Genomic DNA, 19,406 nt, shown 5'->3' on the forward strand with positions numbered 1-19,406 from the left:
CCTCATACATCCTGAAATTGTGGGCATCAGAACAGACACAATATTCCAGATATACTGTGCCACATATAGAAGTATAATAACCTATCTACTCCTACTTGAGAGTTCCCTGTTTAGGGAAACCAAGATTGCATTTGTTCCCTTGGCCACAACTTTGCATTGGGAGCTGATTAATCCACCACAAAACTCCTTAATCTTTTTCAGAGTCAATGCTTCCCAGCATAAACTCCCCCACCCTGTAAGGCCTACATTCTATGTTCTGCTTTACTAAAGCCAATGTCTTACACAGGATACAGGCAGGTAGGTAGGTTCCTTTATATTGCTGCTAAGTAAAATAAAAGGCTAAGATAACTCTCAGGTAGACAACACTTACATTTACCCATATTAAAGTGCACATTGTTTGCTTCTGCCCAGTTTGCCATGCAATCTAGATCACTTTCATTTAGTGACCTGTACTCTGTATTATTTACCATTCACCCAATTTTTGTGTAATTTGTAAATGAAATACCTCACAGTATATGATTTTTTGTGACAGGTTCTTCTAGTTGCTTTGGTGGTTGTATCACTTGGACTAGGTTTGGGATTAGGACTAAAACATGAAGATCAAGTGCAAGGTATGTTTACAATATTTTCAGTATAATATTAACTTAGACTTTTATGTAGGAAATAATTTAAATAGAGGATGACTTATAAATAATTTATCTAAAAGTAAACTGTGGATGCTCACCACCTGTGAGAATTAGGCCCTAGATTTCTTAGGCTGGGCAACATAAAAAAGAAGTTCTCAAAATTGGTGGACAATAAATATTGTCCTTAATTGCTGTGTCAGTTCCCCATCTGAAAAATAGGGATGATAAATACATGCCTCATAAGTATGGAGAGGCTTATTAAATAACATTGATAAAATAAGTTGTGATAGAAGGTAGTATACAATTGCAAATTATTACTACAAGGTGACATTCTTCATACATGATGTTCTTTGTGTCCCACTTATAATAAAAATACTTAATATTAGAACTGGCGAGGATTTTTTTTGTCAAAATGCAATTTCTGCAAAACAGGGGGCAAGTTCTGATTTTTAAAAAGTTGTTTGTCAGGAAAATCAAAACAAAATATTTGGTTTCTGATTGGGTGATCCCAAATAGAAACAATTGAGTCTGTTGAATCAAACTGAAACACTTCATTTTGAGGTCAGTTTGACCTTAATCTCTAATTCACCTGAACTGCTCCAGCGCCTCACAGAAGATGTAGTTCAGATGCCTCATGCCCCCATTGTACTTCTCATACCAGGTTCCCTGGCTAGATTAGAGATCCCACAGTGGATCACACTTTCCCCTCTAGCTAATAATGCAGTCTATTATGTAATCCAGATGATCATGGTGCATTATGAGAGAGGCTGGGTTAAGAGCTCAGAGTGATGGGGTCAACTGACATCAGTCTGAACTTTCCATCCATGAAAAAAAATTGCTATTTAGAACTTTCATGCTGATTCAACACAAAAACATATTGCAATGTCCAAATTTCCCATAGGTTGGAAATTCTGATTTTGATAGTTCTAATTAATAGTGAGAACTAGTCTTGTTATAATGTAACATAGAACTGTCTGGAACACAACAATTCCATTTCATGGCAATTCTTGAGGTTTCAAATCTTGTTTTCATTCTGCACTGGAACAAAACCAAAACCTTTGGAATGTTTTTGTGAAATAGAAATATATTGCAAGATCCTTTTTTCAGAACAAAAGCCTGAGCTTTTCATTTCGATCTCTCTCTCTTGTCAGAAGTGATCAGAGAATTCTGGATCCAAAAAACACCCTTTCATACAAAAACTTTGCTGAAACCGAGATGCCTCCATGAAACATTTTGGCTTTGACAAAATAACTTACTTAGATGAAATTTTATTTTGTAAAAAATGTTCTGACCAGCTCAATGCAGTATCAACAATTGGGTAGCTTAATTTCAAACAAAGTCTATCTGTTCAGTCACAGAACGATGATCAAAAGTTTTTTCCTCATTCCTCAAGTACCTATATTGTGTTAAACTTGTTTCCCTACTTTTCCCCATTCATTATTTTTCTTGTTTACTTCCTTCTTTTGGCATCTTGTGATATTATTTGGAACTATGATCACAAACTGTAATTGCTCTCTAGTCGCTCTTAACTAAATATTATGTGATGTCAACTTGCTTTATAATATTTATTGATGCTTAGAACCTGAGTCTCCATTGCTTTCCACCCTGTGCAATCAATTATGTCTGTACAAAATTAGTGCAACATTGTGTAAAATGTTAACAGAACAGAATACTAGCTTTTATAACCACTTTGCCTTTGTGTATTTGACTGCAAGCCCTTTTGCTCCTACTACTTTCATTATGGCTGATCTAGCTGATGACATATGAAATAGTAACATAATAGTGAGCACAAAATCAGAGCTATTAAATCTTGTGATAATCTTTAATCTTATTGGATAAACTTAAGTATTCAAAGTATATTTTAAGTTAGCTCCCATAATAATTCTGCAATGTTTCAAATTTTTGAAAAATATAATTAGATCTCTGTATCTGGATATTCTATTTTCTATTACATTATTTTTATTATTTGTTTAGAGCACATATAACGTTAGGAGTATGAAAATTTGCATTTCATATAGGAAAAAAAAGGATTAAACTGCTTTTGATTTGGGAGATACGTATAGTGCACAGTTAACCTGAGTGGCTGGAATTTGGATTAGTCTAGGCTGGATGTGAGCACTCCCACAGCAAAGCCATAGTTGCACTACTGCATCCTAACTGTTTCTGCACTGCTTTGTGTGTGTGTGTGTGTATGTGGAGGTTTATGCCATGGCTCTTTATTGTGAGCAATTCACAGAGACTTCCCAGTCAATTGTGAGAGAGCTTGTTTATCCACAAAGAAGAACTGTGGGAAGGGCAGTGGAGGATTGGTAACATTTAAATGATTTTTGCTGGCATTTCATTGCACAGTGGACTGGTGCTGGCCCAAGTTAGAGCAGAGCCTGGGCTCTAGCCCACACCCCTCAGCAGGCTAAACAAGCTGGCCTTAAAGAATTTCCAAATCCAGATCAAAGATTTTTCTGTTTGGATGGCAAGGGGTTTAGGGCTAAAACTCAGATAAACCCAGAGTCACTGTGTGGTGCAGAAAGGCATACCTTTAGACTCAGCATGTTACATGCAAAATCACTTTAATTCAGCTGGGTCCATTCCAACCTTCTTCCTGACTTAGGCTGGTTGAAAATCCCCAGGACAGGGTTAGACATTCAATGGATTATTTATCTAGCAGAACAAACTAGGATTCCCTTTTCATATTGGATGCATATAAATGAATTAATTACAATCAACAGCAGCCCAAACCCTCTTGTAACAGATAGAACAAGAAAACACTTGACAAATTGTCAACAGTGGAGAATAGAGATGGGTACATACGCAAAATATGCACCTGCATTTTTGTAAATGCAGTGAAATTGTAAATCTGGGTAGTTGCATGTATATCTAGTTAATTGCTGGTGCAAATATGGTAGTTTGAAGATCAAGTTCTCTCATTTGCAGGTGCATGCTTTTTATTGGCTATTTTTTCAGCACCAGATGAAGTTGAGTTTGACATATAAAGCCCTAGCTGACTTGGGGCTTTACAGAGTGAGAGAACTCTTTCCCTATTTGCTACTGCCATAGTTTTAGTGACTGGAGACTTTCAAACTTCCAAACTGAACTTTAGAACTTTATATGATCTGAGAAAGAGGAAAGCCAAACAAACAAACAAAGGAGTCCCCTTTTAGAAAGCGTCCAAAGTGTGATCTAGCCAATAGAGTTCCTAATTTTCTTATTGTTCAAGCTTTTTCCCTTTCCCTTAGGCTTAAAGTCAGGGGAGGAGAAGTTTAATGACATTCATAAAGCCCTTTCCTCCAAACCTAAAGTCTGAGCAACCAAACTTAGGTCTGGTCTACACTAGGAGATAAGTTTGAATTAAGATACACAGCTTCAGCTACATTAATTGCATAGCTTAAGTCAAAGTATCTTAACTTGAATTTTGGTGCCATCAACTCTGTGGGAAGTCAAAGGGAGCGCACTTTCCCTTTGACTGCCCTTACTCCTCATAGAAGCACAACTACTGGCATTGACTGGAGTGTCCCACTCAGTTTGAATTAGTGTGTCTTCACTAGATCTGCTAATTCAAACCCTGGAAGATTGACTGTGGCTGCTTCAATCTTCTCTGTAGTGTATATGTTGCCTTACAGTCAGAAAACAAAATAGCCTAGGTCACACTGGCATCTTGATGCCTTGGAGAGAGGGGGCGGAAAATGAGGCCTGCAATTTATAGCTGCCAGCATAGTTTCTTGTCCCTGTTATCAGGTCAACTTTCTTTTCCTGTTTATATAACCCAGCTCCAAGAGATGGACAGGATGTTCCTTGATTGTGCACAGGATGTCTTGACTGTAAGCTTTGGACCATATTTTAAAAGAGTAGAATACATTGCCACAGGAACGTTCTTTTATTTTGGACCAAAATACCTGAATCTGTTGCATTTAATAGCTTGTTACAAGTAGTACTTGCTTACCCAGAATTTGGGTGTTGATACTAAGCACTTTCAGAAGATTGAAGTCAAAATCTTCAGGGACTAGGGATGTAAGCGACTAGTCAACTACCAGATAAGTGTATGCTTATCAGCAGGGCTCGCCAAGCAGCGACGAGCTCTGCTCGCCAGCTGCGCTGAAGCTCACGCTGCGCATGCGCAGACTGCACTGCGCATGTGCTGACCGTGCTGTGCACTCCCGCTGGGCTAAAATCTACTCGCCATGGGGGAGTAGATTGCCTGATTTGTTGAGCCCTGCTTATCAGATAGTTGATTAGTGATTCAACTGGTCACTTTCTCTCCTGCTTGCTGCCTTTATCAGAGAAAGGCTGTGGAGGGCGGGGTAGATGGGGAGAGGGGGGAAGCAGGAGCCAGTGCTGGGCAGAGCGGGCTTAAAAGCTGGTTCCCCCCAGCACATTTCAAAAGCAGAAGCACTGCAGGAGCACAGGGTGAGCAGGGGACTCAAGCAGTCTCCCGCTGGCCCGACACTCCCTGCTTTTGAAAAAAGTCAGATGGGACTCTTGTACATTTCAAAAGCAAAGCGTGTGCGGGGAACATGGAGCCAGCGAAGGACTGCTTGAGTCTCAGCTGGCTCCATGCTCCTCATGGCACTTCCACCTTTGAAAGGTAGTGAGAGCTGGCAGGGCTCTTGCTATAATTCAAAGGCTGAGCACCCTTATCGACTAATCGAATAGTTGATGCAAATTGCATTGACTATTTGATTAGCTGATTAATCTAAATTTAACATCCTTATCAGAGACCTTTAGAAGGGAGGATTCAAGACGGGAGTTTTGGCCCAAAGTTCTTTATGAACATATATGAGTGTATAATTTAAAATATTTTTACTTTCAGTTTTGAGTTTCCAAGGCCTGTTTACCTGGCCTGAATCTTACATCTTTTACATAAGTAAAAATAATATTTTGTTTATTATCTTAATTTTGACACCAAAGCAGGTACAAATATTCAGCTACTCACATATGCAAACACACTGAGTTTTGTGTAGACATTACCCAACTTTGATGGAAACAAACTCACATGATTAATTTTACTATGTTGACAAATGATCCAGGAAATAGTTTTTGGCAATTATTCTAAACATTTTGGATCTAGGCTCCTAGCCATGTTCCATTTCATTGTTGTATTCTTGAGGATTGGAATACATTCAGTGCTAAACCAATCTTTTGTTTTCTTTACAGTCAGCTGCAGAAACAGATGTAATGAGCCATTTAGTAAAAAGGGCCAGAGCTGTGGGTGTGACAATGGCTGTAAAGAGCTTCAAAACTGCTGCTGGGATTATGAGACTACCTGCTTGGAACCAAGTATGTTTCCTCAAAAATGAGATTTGTTAGCTTAGTCTTTTTATTATTTTTTGTGGAAGGAGGGTGAGGGGAAATGATACTTGTGCTGTGTTTCTGCCACAAGTACAGAGGCAAAAAAAGCTCCCAGACATCATTTGTATCTTAGGGTATGTCTACACTGCCACCCTAGTTCGAACTAGGGTGGCTAATGTAGGCATTCGAAGTTGCAAATGAAGCCCGGGATTTAAATATCCCGGGCTTCATTTGCATCTTGCTGGGCACCGCCATTTTAAAATCCCCCTTAGTGCGGACTCCGTGCCCGCGGCTACACGTGGCACGAAGTAGGTAGTTCGAATTAGGCACTCTAATTCGAACTACTGGTACACCTCGTTCCGTGTACCAGTAGTTCGAATTAGAGAGCCTAATTCGAACTACCTACTTCGTGCCGCGTGTAGCCGCGGGCACGGAGTCTGCACTAAGGGGGATTTAAAAATGGCGGTGCCCAGCAAGATGCAAATGAAGCCCGGGATATTTAAATCCCGGGCTTCATCTGCAACTTCAAATGCCTACATTAGCCAACCTACTTCGAACTAGGGTGGCAGCGTAGACATACCCCTAGAGACTTGTTATGCCATGCCATGAATTCTGAGGCTGCTGTATATATGCTGAATGCGTGTTTCTTGTAACTGAATGTAACATATGAAATCTAAACTGGAATTAATATTTTTCCTGAAATATATACATTTTTTTAATTAAAGATGTATGTACATCAGTAAACTTTTTAATCAAGTATATGTGTTCACACACAAAAAGACTAGGCCAATATAAAACCAAAAAGAACTAGATGCTATCATGAAAGATAGGTCCATCTATGTTGATTAGCCAGGATGGGAAGGAATGGTGACCCTAGCCTCTGTTTGTCAGAGGTTGGGAATGGGTGACAGGGGAGAGATCACTTTATAATGACCTGTTTTGTTCATTGCCTCTGGGGCACCTGGTAGACAGGATACTGGGCTAGATGGACCTTTGGTCTGACCCAGTATGGTCATTCTTATGTGCTTAATTATCCAGATACTTCAGCTTGAATACACTGGGTTAGAAAAACTTTAAACCAAATTTAAATGAGTATAAATAATGAGGCATAAAAGTCATAAATGGCTACAAGAAAAATAAGGTATAACCTTTCTGATGCCTAACTTAACATAGTGATAGAAATGTAGCCGTGTTAGTCTGAAACAAAATACAGGACTATGTAGCACTTTAAAGACTAACAAGATGGTTTATTAGATGATGAACCATCTTGTTAGTCTTTAAAGTGCTACATAGTCCTGTATTTTGTTTTAACTTAACATGAGATTCAATCACAGTTTCACACTGCATACTTTCATCAGTCTTATGGACCAAAGCCTTTAGGTAAGATCACCCTCCTATACAGGCAGTCCCCGGGTTACGTACAAGATAGGGACTGTAGGTTTGTTCTTAAGTTGAATCTGTATGTAAGTCGGAACTGGCGTCCAGATTCAGACACTGCTGAAACTGACCGCCAGTTCTGACTTACATACAGAATCAACTTAAGAACCCCAGGTGTCCCCAAGTCAGCTGCTGCTGAAACTGATCAGCAGCTGATTCCAGGAAGCCCGGGGCAGAGCAACTCTGCCTCGGGCTTCCTGTAGTCAGCGCTGGTCAGTTTCAGCAGAAGCTGACTTGGGGACGCCTGGGGCAGAGCAGCTGGGGTGCTACTGGACCAACCCAGCAGCACCCCATCTGCTCTGCCCCAGACGTCCTGATTCAGCCGCTGCTGAAACTGACCAGCAGCGGCTGAATCAGGACCTGGGGCAGAGCAGCTGGGGTGCTGCCGGGTTGGTCCAGTAGTGCCCATGGGCGCTGCAGGACCAATCGGCAGCGCCCCAGCTGCTCTGCCCCAGAGTCCAAAACAAAAGCCTGGTCTGCTGGGGGGGGGGAGCACACTAGCTGCGCCCCCCCCTCCCCAGCAGACCAGGGACACGGGGAGCAGAGCCGCAGCGGCAGCGGGGTGCCGCGCCTCTGAGGCTTTGCTCTGGCAAAGCCTCAGAGGCGAGGGACCCCGCCACGGCTGCGGCTTCAGTCTGGGTGCCTGTGGTCTGCTGGGGACGGCCCCCAGCAGACCACAGGCACCCGGACTGAAGCCGCAGCCGCGGGGGGGGTCCCGCGCCTCTGAGGCTTTGCCAGAGCAAAGCCTCAGAGGCGCGGGGAACCGCCACTGCTGCCGCTCCAGTCTGGGTGCCTGTGGTCTGCTCGGGACGGTCCCCAGCAGACCACAGGCACCCTGACTGAAGCGGCAGCCGCGGGGGGGTCCCGCGCCTCTGAGGCTTTGCCAGAGCAAAGCCTCAGAGGCGCGGGGAACCGCCGCTGCTGCCGCTTCAGTCAAAGTGGCAGCAGCGGCGGTTCCCCACGCCTCTGAGGCTTTGCTCTGGCAAAGCCTCAGAGGCGCGGGACCCCCCCGCGGCTGCGGCTTCAGTCAGGGTGCCTGTGGTCTGCTGGGGATCGTCCCCAGCAGACCACAGGCACCCAGACTGGAGCGGCAGCAGTGGCGGTTCTCCGCGCCTCTGAGGCTTTGCTCTGGCAAAGCCTCAGAGGCGCGGGACCCCCTGCGGCTGCGGCTTCAGTCCGGGTGCCTGTGGTCTGCTGGGGACCGTCTCCAGCAGACCACAGGCACCGGGTCTCAAGGGGCAGCAGCAGCGGTTCCCGCGCTTCTGAGGCTTTGCTCTGGCAAAGCCTCAGAAGCGCGGGAACCCGCCCGGTGCGCCTGGTCTGCTGGAGACGGTCTCCAGCAGACCAGGGGCACCGGAGCAGCTTACGAACGGGGCTTTCTCGCCCCGACTTCCGGGGCGAGAAAGCTCCGTTCGTAAGTGCGGATCCGACGTAAGTCGGATCCGCGTAAGTCGGGGACTGCCTGTAGAGTCCAATGGCTGCTTCCTTTGTCTCAGCGAGGGGGTGGGGGGAGGGGGGGGGGGGGAGAAGACAGACAGAGAGAGAGAAGTCTTGGGGTTTTTGTTCCTGATTTTGATAGTTCTCTTGAAAAGCATTTTCATCTGAGAACCAAGGTACAAAATTTCTTTGAAGAATGTTCCCTGCTGATTTTCCCCCCCGTTTCAACTTCCTTTGTCCTCCCTTCCAGTGCATGGATGTTTGCTGCTTAAATACAAATTAAACAGAGGACACATTTCTTTGTTTACAACAGATCTCTTTGCCAACTTCTGTATGGGCAGCGGTGTGGGGTTTGGACTGTGTTAAGAACACCATTGAGGGGAATCTTATAATTTCATCTACGACGTTGACACAAATACTTTACCAGGAGAATGCTGACCAACAAATTATGTTTTCAAATAATATCTCACAAGGCACACTTTGTACAAAGATTATTACAGTAATGTGAAAGCTATAAGTGAAGGGATGAATTATATCACAAAAACAAATTAATAATTTCTCAGCTCAGATATGGACATGCACTAATTTCCGTTGTGGTGAGACACGGATAACTGGAAGCCACTGTTCTTGTTCTGGAGACTGCTTGGAGAAAAAAGATTGCTGTGTAGACTACAAAAGCGTTTGCAAAGGTAAACCAGAAATTAATATTTAAACGTGTTAATTGCTATATTATAGGGATTTTTACAAAAAACTACCCTAGTGAATATATATAAAATACATATAAAAAACAATTTGGGTTTCATAATTATTAGCCACTCTGATAAAACCATTTATGTGCCTACCTGAAGGTTCTTACAGCTTTTATTTAAACAAAATTAGGTTTCTTGTAGCTGTAATGGTGTTTGAGTGTCTGAGACACTTTGATAGAAATGTAGCCGTGTTAGTCTGGGGTAGCTGAAGCAAAATGCAGGACTTTGGCTGTGTCTAGACTACATCCCTTTTTCGGTAAAGGGATATAAATTAGGCATGTTGATATTGCAAATAAAGCTGGGATTTAAATATCCTACACTTCATTTACATAATGGCAGCTGCCGCTTTTTTTCAAAACGGGGCTTTTTTGACCCCACCCCCCGGCAGTTTAGACAGGAATCTTTTGAAAATAAAACTCTTTTTTGAAAGATCATGTAACAACAAAAATGAGTAGTACTGGATCCTTTGAAAAGGGTTTTATTTCCCAAAGATTCCCATCTAAACTACTGGGTTTTTTCAAAAAAGCCCCGTTTCGAAAAAAACTGTAGCTGCCATTATGCAAATGAAATGCGGGATATTTAAATCCCAGCTTCATTTGCAATATCGATGTGCCTAATTTACATCCCTTTACCGAAAAAGGGATGTAGTCTAGACGTACCCTTTGGGAGTGGCTGCTTTGTGGTGAAACATCTGATCTTTAGGTTTGGAAGAAGGAAGGTGATTGCTGGAGAGAAATGCAGTAGAGGTAAAATTAAATTCTTAAAAACACAAGATATCGCAGTTGTACCCAAAATATGCTTTCCCAAAATGGAAGAAGAAACAATCTCTTCTCTGAACTGTATGAATCTGTAAAACATGTCGCTTCCATCCCTAATGTATCTTTTCATAACATTTCATTATAAGGCTATTTTAAAGTTAATTTTAGCATTGCTTAAGACACTAGACTCTATATATATCAATACTGTTATCTTAGGGGGTAAATAGCAATTGCTCTAGGGCCTGGCAGTGCTGCTGGCTGCAGTAGCACAGTGATGGCCAGAGCCCCGGTTCTTTTAAATCCCCAACAGAGAGCCACACCAGATTGTTAGGCTGTGTGTTCTGGGCATCACTAAGACCTCAGATGCACCGGGGGAGGGGGGGGGGGGGGGGGGGGGAGACACATACTCTGGACAGCACTGAGGGCTGACTTCCCGCAGAACTTGGAGGCTGTTGGCTCTGCTGTGTATAATTGTTGACTTTAATTATGCCAATGAAAGTCACTGTGAAAATAGTTATTGTTTCTGCTTGCCTTTAGTATCCTTAGTGGGAGGGCTTTTCTGTGGGAGGGAGAATACTTATAAAAATATAAATCCAATGCCCTTTCTGTCCCATCAGTTCTTTGTTCTTCCTTTTCTCATTGTTTTGTCCTTGTTGTCTCTCTCATTGGTTCTTTTGTTCTTCTAAAGAGACTCTAGTGAATAATTAACATATGACAAATGTTTCTGAGCTTAAGCCAAGTTTCAGAAAATCACAAGGGGTGAAAAGAAAAACTGCTTTAGGTTGTATATTTACTTTTCTATGGTGCTACAGTGACACCTTTTGTGCTTTTCAGGAGAAATGCCTTGGGTGAAAGAAACATGCCCGTCACTTCACACCTCTCAGTGCCCAGAAGGGTAGGATGATTTGTTTGCTTATCAGTCTGCTAATAGATTTTTTTTTGCATTTTTCTTTTAAACATTGTAATAGAATTTTTTCTCGAGGAGAAAAATGTTATAACATCAAAAATAACATGTACACATTTTGGGAAGCCTATAAACCATGCTGCTCCTCAGTTTAGTTCCCAGCACAACCCAACCAACTATTTCTTGAGTTTCACACCAGAGCAACTCTGGGTAAATCTGCTAGTAAGTAATAATTCTTATTTATACAGTACCTAAAATGGCAATAGTTGTTTTATAGAAATTCGAAAAGAATATGTGGGCATCTTGATGGTTCTAATATTATGGTGTACATACATGTACATGTCAGATTCACCCGGAAAGTTTACAAATAACTAATTCTATTATGTAACCACATGTTATGTGTGTGTGTGTGTGTGTGTGTATATATAGTATTCTAAATAAAGTATTCTATTATGTGTGTGTGTATATATAGTGTGTATATATAGTATGCTATATATAATATTACAACCACACTGATGTATACACACACATATTCACAGAGAGAGAGAGAGAATGAATGCATGGCCACGACACTCACAAGTGATGAATTCAGAAGTTACACACAGTCCCAAACGCTTGTTGATAATACCTTAATCTAAAAAAACGTCAGCACATATTATGCACAGCACACTTTTCTTTCTCTTTTTTAGTATTTTCAGCTTTTAGTAGGTTTCAAAGAACCTACTTAGCAATAGTCCCTTTTTCTTTTCTCCCTACTGTCTTATTAATATTTACTTATTATTAATAATAAATTAACATTAAAAGCTCTTTGCCTAGAAAGAAATGGCAGATAGACAAGGGATGGAATATTCTCTATATAATGAGAAAAGTATATAAAGGTATGCGGACTGATGCAGACCAGTTTCTCACTGTTCCTTTGGGTTCCCTTGTCTATTATATCCAACTCCTTGTTTATAATTTTTTATGCAGAATGTCTGCTTTCCAGGACAGGGACTGTCTTTGTTATGTATTTGTAAGTGCCTAATACAGAAGAGCACTGTCCATGACTGGAGTCCCTAAATACTATTGTAATACCAATCCTCCTAAATAATATAATGTAGTACTCCCCTAAAATGGATAATCTATCTGTGCCATGTCCATGCTATATTACATTGATTCTCCTAGAAGACCTTGAATCTTGTACCCTAGAATTCAGCTGATGACACAGGCAGAGTATATAATACTTTGGACTTGGCCAGTTTTCTGCTCAAAGAGCATATGCTTTTTTAAAGAAAATTAAAAGGTCATATTTAGAAACATCATGCCAATCTGTCACAGCATGCTATATAATAGAATAAATGAAATCAAATCCACATACAAGTTAATTTGTTTATGTACATTTCCTTCTCAGAAAAAACCCTAAGTATTTTTTCTTAGCTGAATCATTCAAAGTCCATCACATATCATTGCTATCTCTCTCTGTGCTATGTTAAAGCAATCACTTGATGGTTATTTGTTTTTGTCAGCAGTTCTGCAGAAAGCATCAGTTCTTCTGATTGCCATTCCTTACCATAGACAGGAATTTTTACTTTAGGTAGCTTTGGGGAGAAAGGCAGGTTGAGAGAAGTTGACAAAGAAGTTGGCATAATTCTTCATGATTTTTAAACATGTTTATATGATTCCATAAAGGAAGGGCTGGAAATATATAGACAACTTTAAAATCATAATTTTTTGAAGCAGGTATGCAGGCATTTCTCTGTGTATGCAATATTACTGTTGCATAAGGGGGGAGAGAGCTGAGTAGAAAGCTACCTTAAACATTGTTCTTTAAAAGTATAAGACATGGGTGGGGGGTGGGGTGTTTACATACACAGACTGTATATGAACCATTGTATTATGTACTAGAAGATTTACCCAGCATTGCTCAGGTCCTAACTCAAATAAGTTTTTTCTTCATTTAAATCATTGCTCTGGGGTGGGGTTGGGGCTGAGAGGTTCACTATGCAGGTTGCCCCAGGGAAAGAGGACTACTGAAGCCCTCCCTCACCACAGCAGCTTGAGGCCAGGTGAGTAGTGCTTGTCCATGGCTGCTGCAGCTCCAGTGGGCACAGCCAGGGGAAGGGTGCATGTCTCCCAGAGGAGGGGACAGACAGACACACAGACAAACTCTCTCAAATACATAATGGATAGCTCTCTCCACCCTTGCACCTGCTGGCCCAATGGAGCTGTAGCTGTCTCCATCTCTGGCCCCTTGCTGTCCCCTCTATGGTCATTATACAATACTAGCCAATCAGCCCGTCATAAGACAGGAGATCTCTCTCTCTCTCCCTCTATCTCCCCCTCCCTCTCCCTCTCCCCCTCCCGCGGTGGCCTGGCTGAGCGGCGCAGAAATCAGCCGAGCGCCACGGCAGGAGGAGAAGGGGGGCGGGGCCTGGAGTCACTGTCAAGCCTCATGTCACTGCCCCGCTCCCCTTCGCCTCCCGCTTTGGTGCTCTGCTGATTTCTGTGCCACTCAGCCAGGCCACCGCAGGAGAGCAAGTGGCGCAAGCGACTGTTTGGGCTCCGCGCTCCCCATGAAGCATGGGGAGTGCGGAGCCCAAATGCCTGTTTGGGCTCTGCGGTCCCCCGAGTGAGAGACAGGAGGGGGAAGAGGAGAGAGAGAGAGGCAGGATGCTGCATGGGAAGCGCGGAGCCCAAATGGTTGCTTGCGTCACTTGCTCCCACATGGTGGCCCGGCTAAGCGGCGCAGAAATGAGCCGAGCACCACGGCGGGAGGCAAAGGGGGCCAGGGCGGTGATGTTCACGGCCAGGGGGCGGGGCCTGGAGCTGCTGTCATGCCTCACGTCACTGCCCTGCCCCCTTCGCCTCCCGCTGTGGCGCTCGGCTGACTTCCTCGCGGCTCAGCCGAGCCGCCTCAGGGGAGCAAGTGGCTGTTTGGGCCCAGCACTCCCCATGCAGTACGGGCTGCCCAGAGGGAACAGCCAGCATTTCAGCGTTACAGAGTCTCAGACACTGGGCTACTATATATATATGATAACTGTCCTTGCTAGCAGAGCCCTCCCTTTCCATGTTATGAGAAACAATCACATTACATGCACATCCCATTGTCCCGTCACAACTAAACCCTGACCTTGCTTTAAGTTATGCTAAGAGGAAGCTACATACCAAATTTGGTGGTCCTAGCTCTTACTGTTTAGAAGGAGTTCTTGAATTAACACACGGACAGACACAGTCACTCAGACAAATTCTCCCAAATATGTAGGAGATTTGCAGCTAACTTTAGTTGGATTTATAATTAAGTACACTTTTAGTAGTACAGTCTCTTTCCAAAGTTCAATGATTTCTTCATGCAAGGGTATGGTGCATACACTGTGAAAATATACTTCTTAGATTAACAATCTGCCCCATTTCAAACACATATTCATAGGCTAGAGCAAGGGTAGGAAAATACCAGCCCATGGGCCACATCTGTTTCACTAGGGTTAGCCCCTGCCAGGCCGCCACTGCTACATTTACCTGTGCCTCCGCAAGTATGAGTGATTTCAGGTCCTCATGGCCGCAAATCACCTGCAGGAAGCAATGTCCTAGACCACGCCACTTCCTCCAACTCCCATTGGCTGGTAACAGTGGTCCCTTACCTGTGGAGGCACAGGTAATCATAGTAATGGCGGCCTGCCAGGGGCTAACCTTAGCAAAACGCCACCATTTTATTGCCCACCTCTAAATTCCTAAAATCACAGTTCTATTTAAAACCTTGTTTGGACTCAGGCTGAGATCAGGAATATATATTAACTACAACTTTATTTGAAATGCAGCTGCTGCTATCAGGTTTCCTCATTAGCATGGTAGGACAGGGTGTTTTCACTGAGATTCATGATAGCAAATGGGCTTACAGGCGATTCCCAAAATTAGTATATTAGTCTGAAAACAGTTAATTGCAATCAGCATGAAACAGAGTAAGGCTAGGTCTGCACTATAGCATTTTTTCGGAAAAAGCTACGCAAATTGTGCTACACTATTTGCATAGCTTTTTCCTATTGCTTTTCTGGAAGAGGCTTTTCTGCCATTTGGCCCCATCTAGACGGGGCCAAATGGTGGGAAAACCTCCTCTTTCGGTGGAGTCCTTATTGCTCGTAGAATGAGGTATACAGGGCTCCCTGAAAGAGTGCGTTTGCTCTTCTGAAAAAAAAAAAGCAGAAGAGCAAACGCGTTCCCTGGATGCAGGCGAGTTTTTCATCCCGGAAAACCCCTGCAGTCTAAACTTACCCTAATTGTGCTGAAACTCTGCTAGCAATAACTAATGTGGAGAGGGCTTATATATGGAGTACTATGCTCTTTTATAAATATTTTAATTTAATTTTTCTTAGGTCCCATATGTGCAGATCCCTAATTTAGCCAAAATGGTGTTCTTTATATCATTCCTAGATATAAATATTTCTAAGGAAACTGTAAAATATAGTTTTTACCAAATATGGCTGAAATGCAGGACTGAAAGCACCAGGTACTACCTTTGTCACCCTATATTACTAAAAACAATTTTATAATTCATTTACTACTGCTTTTACTATTTTCACTAATCCTGTGAGATTTAATGTGGTAGGAAAATGGTCAATTCCTAGTTAACCACAGAGATTTTTTTGTCGTCTGGAAGTTTGAATTTATGTATCTTACCATCACACCTACTACATTGACTTAACTCACCCAGGGTGTGTCTAGACTACATGCCTCCTTCGACGGAGGCATGTAGATTAGCCAGATCGGAAGAGGGAAATGAAGCCGCGATTAAAATAATCGCGGCTTCATTTAAATTTAAATGGCTGCCCCGATCTGCCGATCAGCTGTTTGTCGGCAGATCGGGGGAGTCTGGACGCGATGCCCCGACAAAGAAGCCTTTCTTCATCGACACAGGTAAGCCTGGTTTCACGAGGCTTACCTGTGTCGATGAAGAAAGGCTTCTTTGTCGGGGCATCGCGTCCAGACTCCCCCGATCTGCCGACAAACAGCTGATCGGCAGATCGGGGCAGCCATTTAAATTTAAATGAAGCCGCGATTATTTTAATCGCGGCTTCATTTCCCTCTTCCGATCTGGCTAATCTACATGCCTCCGTCGAAGGAGGCATGTAGTCTAGACACACCCCCAGAGCTAGAGTTATAGCTTTTATTCTTTATACTAAAGGCTAAACTGCCCTGGTAATACTGATCAAGCTCAGCTAGATATTGAGAAAGTCTGTTCCAGCTCAGTGATTGTGGTGGAAGGATTTGGTGTGGGAAGAACTTGGACTGCTTATTAAAACTCTCAGAAAGAAAATCAGGAGAGCATTAGCACAAATCCTCTTGCCTTCACCAGAAAACTTCATTCCTCCCCAAGATGCAGGATGGATGACAAAAGTTTCCTAAGGGTAGGGTGACCAGATATCCTGATTTTACTAGGAACAGTCCCCAAATTTGGGACTTTTAAAAATATAGGCACCTACTATTCTCCATCCCCTGTCCTGATTTTTCACACTTTGTCTGGTCATCCTACCTTAGGAGTAATTGTGAGAATATTCAAACCATCTTTGTGGAAGAGGATTTCCGGTTATGTTGAGAGACAAAGGACCAAATTCAGACTCTGGCATAAGTAGCATTTCCTACCTAATTTGGCTCTCCATCTATTTGTTAATAGTTATAGTTTGTTTTAAAATAAAAACCAGTAAGTTGTTTTTCTTAAATTCTAAATGTACTTAGTTGTTCCTATTCGTGTACTCCTGGAGCTGTTTGATAGCCCACTTTTGAAAGCTAATGTAAATAATCTTTCTTTTATTCCCTTGCTTTTTAAAATAATTATTGATTGTTATAAAGGATGATAAACTTGTAAAAAAAGATATTTGGGAACGTCTCTTTTTGGCTTCCAGGGTGACACTATTGACATTCCGTAGAATGTATCTAAAACTCCTTTCTGATGACAAACTCCCACTTGTTTGCAGGTTTGATTTGCCACCACTTATCCTTTTTTCGATGGATGGTTTTAGAGCAGAATATTTGCAAACATGGAGTTCTTTGCTGCCAAATATCGAAAAACTCAGTAAGTTACCGAGAAAGCAGTAATAATATAAAAAAACCAGAACCTGTTGCCAATTTCTTCAGTTCCTTCTTCCACCAATTTATACATGTGGCTCCCTCGTCAACTAGAGGAATATTCCATAGTAGTTCTCTCTTCTGTCATTTTCTCAGGATTAATCTGGGCATTAGAGTTAATTGTAATCATCCATTGATTAGTAGCCATCACTATTGGCCTCTAGCCTCAAATTTTATTTAAATAAATATTGTGAAACACTCATTCAAATATAACATGAGGCTGAAAAAAAGTTCCAGTGAAAGTTTGAATACATTTTCTTTCCTCCATTATAGTAAATTTCTGTAAGTTGTAATTAAATATTGAAAGAATCATCACTTATTGTCTTTTTAAATTATAATACTAAAGAGCAATGAATTGTGTAACAGTGAAATGTCACTGAAAGAGGATCTTTTTTTGTCATGAATTTTGTTCTGTTCTTAGATGCATATTTAAATATACATAAAATATCATGAATTACTGCACTCAAACTTATTACATGTTAACTTTAATACATTGATTCGCTTAGTTATTATAGCCATAATCCTGAAAAATTCACAGTTCCCTGAAGTTCATCTGCATGTTGCTGTAGTGGGTTTTCAAAAATTGCACGTAAATAGAGTATGATTTTCATGGAAATACTTTAGAATCAAATCCTCATTGCTCCTAATGTCCCTAGGATTCAATTCATTCATCTTCTCACCCACAATATCCAAACTCTGAAACTGATAGGGTGATACTGTATTTATGTTATATATTTAAAAACTTGCTATTGTTGCTGGAAGCCACTAAAGCTATGTCTACATTACAGGGTTTTTGCGTAAAAACCCAAGGAGTGTCCACATCTCAAGTGCGTTTTTACGCAAGAAAATTTACAGTAGAATGGCACAACAGAGGGCTTTTTGCGGTATAGGTATACCTCTTTCTACGAGGAATAACTCCTTTTTGCACAAGAGCAAAAAGGTGTGTGTGGACGCTCAACAAGCGTTTCTTGCAGAAAAAGCACAGGTACTCTGATGGACACTCTGTTAATGGCAATCAGAGCTTTCTTGCGCAAGAGCATCCATGCAGTGTAGACAATCTCTTGCGCAAAAGCGCATCGCTTTTGCGATGTGCTTTTGTAGTGTGGACGCGCTTTTGTGCAAGAAGTTTTTGCGGAAGATCTCTTCTGCAAAAAGCTTCTTGTGCAAAAAGCCTGCAGTGTAGACATAGCCTCAGTGTAATTAGATAAACAAAAGTATCTGTTTTGTGCCTAATCTATTAAATATGACAAGGGCTGTTAGAGAGTAATAAAACTTTGACTAATGAGCAAACTGACCTGTCTCCTTGCATAAGTGTTTTATGATTTGCTGTTGCTGAATCAGCAGAAGAAAAGCATTCAGCTCATATCTCATTTCTTGAAAAGTGCAAGTTTATTTCAATCTCTGTTTGGCACAGAATTAAGGAAAATGTGTCTTTCCTAGTGGAATGAAAGAAATGTTAATATCTAGATTCCAGGAGAGTATTTCAAACAGGGACTATTGCAAGATTTGGTTAACTGTTAAATGCTCACCAGTTACACTCCTCTGCTTTTAACATTAATAGTGGCTTGTGCGTTCACACACTTTGTTTCTCACATTAGCAGCTGGAAGGGGAAGGAGGAAACCCTTTATTTACATATGAGAGAAGATATAATAGTGAACATAACGTAAGAACAGAAGAACCTAAGAATGGCCATAGGACTAAGAACAGCCCAAAGGTCCATCTAGCCCAGTATCTTGTCTGCTGATAGTGGTTAATACCAGATGCCCCAGAGGGAGGGAATACAACAGGTAATCATCACGTGATCCCTCTCCTATCAGCTATTTCCAGACAAACATAGGCTAGGGCCACCATTCCTACCCATCCTGGCTAATAGATTCATTCAAGTTAGGTCCACCAATGGCTATCTAGTTCTTTTTTGAACCCTGTTAAAGTCCTAGTCTTCACCACATCCTCTGGCAAGGAGTTCCACAGGTTGACAGTGCTGAGTGAAGAAAAACTTCCTTTTGTTTGTTTTAAACTTGTTGCCTATCAATTTCATTTAGAGACCCCTTGTTTTTATATTTTGGGAATAAGTAAATAACTTTTCCTTATTCACTTTTTCCACAGCAGTCATGA

General features: G+C 41.9%; 1 protein-coding gene across 6 annotated transcripts in view; it reads left to right on the forward strand.

Annotated features, from left to right (window-relative positions):
* The window catches only part of ENPP3 (ectonucleotide pyrophosphatase/phosphodiesterase 3), a 75,149-nt gene that overhangs the window by 5,821 nt on the left and 49,922 nt on the right, over window positions 1–19,406 (forward strand). For all 6 annotated transcript variants that reach the window (XM_075924190.2, XM_075924185.2, XM_075924184.2 and 3 more), the window contains 5 exons: window positions 533–611; window positions 5,775–5,897; window positions 9,347–9,472; window positions 11,125–11,185; window positions 17,140–17,237. In XM_075924190.2, coding sequence (XP_075780305.2) covers window positions 533–611; window positions 5,775–5,897; window positions 9,347–9,472; window positions 11,125–11,185; window positions 17,140–17,237 — 487 coding nt within the window. The remainder of the gene's footprint in view (window positions 1–532; window positions 612–5,774; window positions 5,898–9,346; window positions 9,473–11,124; window positions 11,186–17,139; window positions 17,238–19,406) is intronic.

This window comes from Pelodiscus sinensis, chromosome 3, assembly GCF_052426305.1.
Source record: "Pelodiscus sinensis isolate ZL-2025 chromosome 3, ASM5242630v1, whole genome shotgun sequence".
NCBI classification, from domain to species: Eukaryota; Metazoa; Chordata; order Testudines; family Trionychidae; genus Pelodiscus; species Pelodiscus sinensis.